The following is a 7307-nucleotide window of genomic DNA, read 5'->3' on the forward strand; positions in this document are numbered from 1 at the left end:
ATTAGAACTCAGTCCTCTGAGTACCTGGAACAGGGTTTGTCTAGCTCATCATTTACATATACTTCCCTCTGAGACCAAGACTGCCTTTTCTTTATGCCCATCTGTCTTGCCCACATTCATTGCACTACCCAAGGCAACCAGCTGACATTACCGACCCATCAGCTAAGAGTTCATGCCTTGATCTTACAAAATGTCTAGGCTACCTTTTAATAATCAGTTCAGCACCCCAACATATTTTCTGGTAGGGCTTAGAAATATACTATGTATTTTGTTAAGTCAAGAACCCATGGGGAGATGAAGGAAGATAAGATATCAGAACAACATAGAAGAGAAAGAACAGGAAAGAGGAGGATGGCAACAATGGGTGCATGCGAATCAATCCATTAACCAATTTGAGGCCATTAATCACTTATCACATTATTGGCTGGTGGAGAAAACACTCTTCTCGGTGTCAGAAGGGAGAAGAGATAGGGGGAGTGCTTCTCATGGCACCCCCTGCCCGGGTTTCTTTCAGGCTCACCTGTTCCTGCAGCAATGTCTTCCCAGCAGCAGCAGCAGCAGCACCTGCCCCAGAAGGCCCAGCAGCACCAGGTGAAACAGCCCTGTCAGCCACCGCCTGTCAAATGTCAAGAAACATGTGCTCCCCAAACCAAGGATCCATGTGCTCCACAGGCCAAGAAGCAATGCCCACCTAAGGGCACGGCCATCCCTGCCCAGCAGAAGTGCCCCATGGCCCAGCAAGTCCCCCAGAGTAAACAGAAGTAAGGATCAACTGGAATACCACCTGCTTGACATCTAGGCTACCAGATGGAGACTTCTTTCTTCCTGCTCCTCCCCCAGGTTCCAGGATTTCCCCTTCTCTCCCACTTCCACCTACCCTGGGTCAAATGAAGCATTGTTGGAAGTTCTTCCCACTGAGACCTTCACACACCTCACCATTGCCTCCAAGTCTTCTACCTTCCACCCTGATACTCTCTCAGGTGGATATGAGAAGGCCTCATTCTTTCCAACCTCCGGCCTGACCACAGCTATGGTGCATCCATGGCCCAAAGCAAAGAATGTATCTGGGCTTCTTTCAGGGTTCCAACCTGATTAGTGGGGATACCAGGGGCTGATGCACAGCTTTGGCCTCCTTTTCCTTCCCAACTCCCCTTCCCTTAGCTTCTTTCTTATTTCCTCCCCTAATAAAACTGTGCTTCATGTCATTGTCTGTTTCCTGGCTCTAGTCTGTGATCTTTCATTTATTCAGAGGGGATATTTGGGGGAAGTGAGTGTGTGAGCACACACGTGCCTGGGAATGCATCCTCATGGGCAGAGTTGCTCTCCAATGATTAATGACAGGAAGATCAGATCTTGATGCAGCTCAGGTATAGAGAGAAAGCCCAGAGACTAGCTGACAAGAGTCTGGGACACTTACCCTGGCTGGGTAGCTTAGTTGGTTAGAGCATCATCCCGATATGACACATGTAAGTGAGATCATGTGATCTTTGTCTTTCTCTGACTGGCTTATTTTGCTTAGCATAATAATGTGATAAGGGGGTAATTTCAAAAAAATAAAGAATTCATACAACTCAACAAAAAGAAGACAAACAATTCAATAAAAAATGGACAAAGGACCTGAATAGACACTTCTCCAAAGAGGACATACAAGTGGCCAATAGACATGAAAAAATGCTCAGTGTCACTAATCATCAGAGAGATGCAAATTAAAATCTCAGTGAGATATCACAGTGGTCAACAAACTCATTAGTCAACAGAGCCAAATATCAACAGTACAACGATTGAAATTTCTTTTGAGAGCCGAAAACCGACTTCTGCGCATGGGCCACGAAGTTTCAATCACACTGTACGTGCACACCCGCATGTGGTATTTTGTGGAAGAGCCACACTCAAGGGGCCAAAGAGCCGCATATGGCTCGCAAGCCGCAGTTTTTTTTTTTCCTATTTATTTATTTATTTATTTATTTATTTATTTATTTATTTAATAAATCTTTATTGTTCAGATTATTACAGGTGTTCCTCTTTTTTTCCCCCATAGCTCCCCTCCACCTGATTCCCCACCCCACCCCATGCCCTTACCCCCCGCCACTGTCTTCATCCATAGGTGTAAGATTTTTGTCCAGTCTCTTCCCGCACCCCTCACACCCCCTCCCCCCTGAGAATTGTCAGTCCACTCCCTTTCTATGTCCCTGATTCTATTATATTCACCAGTCCATTCTGTTCTTCAGATTTTTTATTCACTTGATTTTTAGATTCACTTGTTGGTAGGTATGTATTTGATGTCATTTTGTTGTTCATAATTTTTATCTTTACCTTTTTCTTCTTCTTCCTCTTCTTAAAGAATACCCTTCAGCATTTCATGTAATCCTGGTTTGGTGGTGATGAACTCCTTTAGCTTTTTCTTGTCTGTGAAGCTCTTTATCTGACCTTCAACTCTGAATGATAGCTTTGCTGGGTAGAGTAATCTTGGTTGTAGGTTCTTGCTGTTCATCACTTTGAATATTTCTTGCCACTCCCTTCTGGCCTGCATAGTTTCTGCTGAGAAATCAGCTGACAGTCGTATGGGTGCTCCCTTGTAGGTAACTAACCGTTTTTCTCTTGCTGCTTTCAAGATTCTCTCTTTGTCTTTTGCCCTTGGCATTTTAATTATGATGTGTCTTGGTGTGGTCCTCTTTGGATTCCTCTTGTATGGGGTTCTGTGTGCTTCCTGAACTTGTAAGTCTATTTCTTTCACCAGGTAGGGAAAGTTTTCTGTCATTATTTCTTCTAATAGGTTTTCAATATTTTGCTCTCTCTCTTCTTCTGGCACCCCAAAAATTCGGATGTTGGTACGCTTAAAGTTGTCCCAGAGGCTCCTTACACTATCTTCATATTTTTGGATTTTTTCTTTTTGTTTTTCTGGTTGGGTGTTTTTTGTTTCCTCATATTTCAGATCTTTGGTTTGATTCTTGGGGTACATTGATCTACAGTTGAGTTTCTGTATATTCTTTATTTCAGACAGTGTATGCTTAATTTCTGACTGGTCCTTTTCCATTTTTTTGGCATTCTCATTAAGGTCCTTGAAGGTCTCACTAAGCTCCTCGGAGGTCTCATCAAGTTTCTCGGCGGTTTTTAGAAAATTCTTGAGTAACCTTATAAATGTGGTTCTGAACTCTATGTCGTCCATTAGTTTGCTTTCCTCCATTTCTCTCATTCGTGACATGTTTCTTTGTCTCCGCATTTTGCTGCTTCCTTGTGTTGATGGAGTGGCTTTGTGTGGTAGGTGACCTATAGGGGCCAGTAGCTCAGCCTCCCCAATCACCTGAGGTGGACGCCTTTGGTACACCCCTTTGTGGGCTGAGTGCAAAGTCTTGATGTAGTTAAGCCTTGATTGCTGTTGGTACACTGGAAGGAATTGACCTCCAGGCTAATTGGCTGTGAGGACCCGCTGTGTCTATAATGGAAGAACTGCTGCGCTGGAGACACTCTTATGGTGCAGGACTTGTTTCAGTGGGGCTTTGGTGCTCACTGAGTCTGCCTCTTGAATGTGTCACTTATGGATGTGAGGAGTTGAAATCTGGTGTCTCACACTGACCACTAGGTACACTGGCTTCTGGATCTCCAATGGGGTGCAGGTCAGCTACTGTCTGAGGCCACCCAGCAGGAGCTACAGCAAGAACTACAGTTTTCTCCTCTTTGCTTGGGGTTTGGAGGTTTTGGAGCTGTCTGACCTGGGCTTCAAGTTTGCTAGCTAGCATATGAATGGCCTGCGATAGGGCAGGCCATTCATATGCTAAAGCCGCTGCTTGGAGCTTGGGTGGGTTCGTAGATTGTGCAGGGCAGGGTCTCAGGGCGTGACTAGGCTAGGGCGTGGCAAACAGCGATGGCTGCCAGTAAGCCTGCTCTGCGGCTCTGCATCTCCGACCGTGTCCCCGCTTCCCGCGCCCCAGCACAATAAACAATTGTTCCTGCACGCAGCCCTGCAAGCAAGCCTCCCTCACTTTCCGACCCCACGGCAGACAGTCCAGCTTCTCCCCGTAGGAGTTTGGGTCCCCTGTGTCTCCCCAGAAACTGGAGTTTGGAGTAATCGGGAGCTTATCTCCCTTCGGGTTGAAAACAGCAGCGCTCCCAGTCACCCGTTGCCAGCCCGATTCGCGCGTCTCCGTACCTCAGATTTTCAGCGCTTGTGCACCTCTCAATGCTGTTTTCTCTTTCCTTCTAGTTGTAGAACTTCCACTCAGCCAGCTTTCCCGTGGTTCTGGGTGATAGACGTTTTGTCTTTTAGTTGTAGTTTTGAAATTGTTGTGCGAGGCAGCAGTTTAGGTGTTTACCTACGCCGCCATCTTGGATCTCTCCCCTCGCAAACTGCAGTTTGCGGACCACTGAGATATCACCTCACACCTACCAGAATGGCTATCATCAATAAATCAACAAACAAGTGCTGGTGAGAATGTGGAGATAAGGGAACCCTAGTACATTGCTTGTTGGAATGAAGACTGGTGCAGCCACTATGGAAAACAGTATAAAGTTTCCTCAAAAAATTAAAAATGGAACTGCTGTTTGATCCGGCAATCCCACTTCTGAGAATATATCCTAAGAATCCTGAAACACCAATCAGAAAGAATATATATTCATAGCAGCATTATTTACAACTAGAAGCCCAGTGCACGAATTTGTGCTCTGGGTGGCCTGCAGGGATCAGGCTGAAACCGCAGTCCAATGCTGCCTGCAGCTCCTACCTGCTGCTCCTGCTCATCCCCGCCCCACTGTGCCTGCTGAAGGCTCTCGCCCAATTAGTCCCAATCAGGAGAGGCTCGCGCTGCTGCAGCAGCTGCCAGCCATGAGCTCCATGTCTGGCGCCCTCCCAAGGGGAGTGGCCTGCAGGATGGGGCTGAATCCAGCTCTCAGACATCCCCCGAGGGGTCCCAGATTGCAAGAGGGCACAGGCCAGGCTGAGGGACCCCACTGGTGCATGATCAGGCCGGGGAGGGACCGAGGGAGGGCTCCAGAGCATGTCCGGCCCATCTCGCTCAGTCCCGATGGGCCCGGACCCCAGGAGCAAGCTAACCTACCAGTCGAAGCATCTGTCCTCTGGTCAGTGCATGTCATAGCAACTGGTCAACCAGTTGACTGTCTGTCCCCTGGTGGTCAGTGTTCATCATAGCGAGTGGTTGAGCAGCCTTAGCATATCATTTGCATATTATGCTTTGATTGGTTGTTCAGTTGTTCTGCTGTTCGGTTTATTTGCATATTGCCCTTTTATTATATCGGATAGCTAAGATCTGGAAACAGCCCAAGTGCCCATCAGCAGGTAAGTAGATAAAAAAAAAAGCTGCGATACATTTAAACAATGCAGCTGTAGTTTAACCAGCATCTCAAGTGATTCTTATGCTTAGGTCAGTCGGAGAAACACTCCTCACCAATGGGTATTGGGTCTCAGAAACTCACCAATTGCTGCCTATTTCTCTGCCAGACTTCAAGCTTGACATTTGGTTGTCACTCAGCAACATGTGTTAGACAAATGATTGACTACTTCACAAACCAAGAAAATTGTGAAATGTTCTGAGTCACTGGAGATAAGTTTCTAACAATTCATGCATTTCTGATCCTAAGGAGATAAAATGCACTGACATCTTGTATCCATGGAGTATGCTCTAGTCACTGTAGTAGTTACTTCGCATATGTAATCCCATTTAAAAACGGTCTGGAAGCCAATATTATCATTTCTGATGTATGGGCAAGATAAACTGAGATTCATAAAGGCCTTGGAGTCACAGTACTGGATTTGCATCTTGAACGTTCCACCTATTTGCCACATAAACTTGAGCAGGTGTCTTATTTGTGCTTCAACTTTCGCATCTGTAGAATGGGTTTAATGATCTATTCCTAGCACTGCTCTTGTGACAATTAGCATCAAGTGTTCAGAACGAAGTCTAACACTTGTGGGTGCCAATCAAATGGGAGCTATTGTTATTAAGAAACTTTCCCAATATCATACACACACAGCTAGGAAGGACCAGGGGCAGAATTTGAACCCAGGACTTTATGTTTCCACACCTGTGACCTACAGAGGCCACTCTGTACTCTGGAGGTGCTGGCTCTCAGAGGTGGATCAGGGGAGCTGGCACAGCTGAACAAACAAAGGCAAGACCAACACCTACAAAGAGTCGTCACCTCCAGTGGGGTTCTGAACTCTCTGTGGAAAATGCTTAGCTGTGTTCTTGTCACTGTGCCCTTCCAATAGCCCAAGAGGCAATGAATGATTGGAGGGGGAGCACACCTATTATATAGCCTAAACCACCCCAAATTTCATTTCAAACTCAATATTCTCCACTAAAAATAGTTGTCTACCTGTGCTTTCAATCGTCCATACCCAGGGAAACTTTGTGTCCAATTGATAATAGATAAGCAATTGATCACTTCAGCTGTGCGGGAACATCAGGACCCAGTCAGTGTCTCTTCTGAGAGTAGTCCCCCAGCTCATAGAATGGCCCATGCTTTACTAGTATTGAGAAGCAATGTGGCAGAGTTGCTAAGGGACTGTATCCTGGTTCATTCTATCTTTGTAACCTCTTGGGAGAGTTACTTAACATTTTTCTGCCTCAGTTTCTTTATCTAGGGCATGTTCAGGCCATTGTATAATCACCAGAAACTTTAGCCACCCTCTGTGCCCCCACTCATATAATGAACTTTGCAGTCATTGCCACTATCCAATAACTCATGGTAAAACCCGGCCAATATGTACTCCTGAAAGTTAGTGGAAAAAGAGAAGGTAGTTAAAAAGCTCTCTCTCTCTCTCTCTCTCTCTCTCTCTCTCTCTCTGTCACTCTTTCTCACACACACAGCTGAAAAAGGAAAGCACACAGACAATAGGAACAATAGGAAGAAGTTTCATCTGATTCAAGTGAAAGAAGAGGGAAAAATGAGACAAATTAGCAAGAATCATTACGTACAGCATTTTTAGCCCATTCATCCTAAAAATGTCTGAAGCATCATTTCATTTCACCTTTACAATCATCTTGCAGAGTATAGTTTGAAGTTCTCATTTTAAAGACGAGGACATTAAAGTGCAGAAAGGTTAGACAACTTGCTCAAGGTCACCCAACTAACAAGGACAGAACAAGGCTTTGAAACAACTGGGCCAGACAGTAATGTAGATTCTTTCTTTTTCACCTGCCTCAAGCAAAGAAGATATTTAAATGTTTATCCATCCCTTAGGGATTGGAAAGATTAAAAAGGGAGACAGTGGCATGGAGATAGTATCTAATTCTGCTGCTAAGCAAGCTGGGAAGCCTGGACCAAGTCCCTTCCCTACCCCACATGTCCCT

At 45.5% G+C, this 7307-nt stretch overlaps 1 protein-coding gene across 1 annotated transcript; it reads left to right on the forward strand.

Annotated features, from left to right (window-relative positions):
* Nucleotides 1-534: 534 nt before the first annotated feature.
* On the forward strand, nt 535-765 carry SPRR4 (small proline rich protein 4; the record flags this gene model as incomplete). Its single annotated transcript, XM_080647338.1, has 1 exon — nt 535-765. One exon carries the CDS (start codon nt 535-537, stop codon nt 763-765), a length of 231 nt encoding a protein of 76 aa, XP_080503464.1.
* Between the last annotated feature and the right edge of the window lie 6542 nt (nt 766-7307).

The sequence above is a fragment of the Plecotus auritus genome (assembly GCF_963455305.1).
Source record: "Plecotus auritus genome assembly, chromosome: 12".
In the NCBI taxonomy this organism is placed as follows: domain Eukaryota; kingdom Metazoa; phylum Chordata; class Mammalia; order Chiroptera; family Vespertilionidae; genus Plecotus; species Plecotus auritus.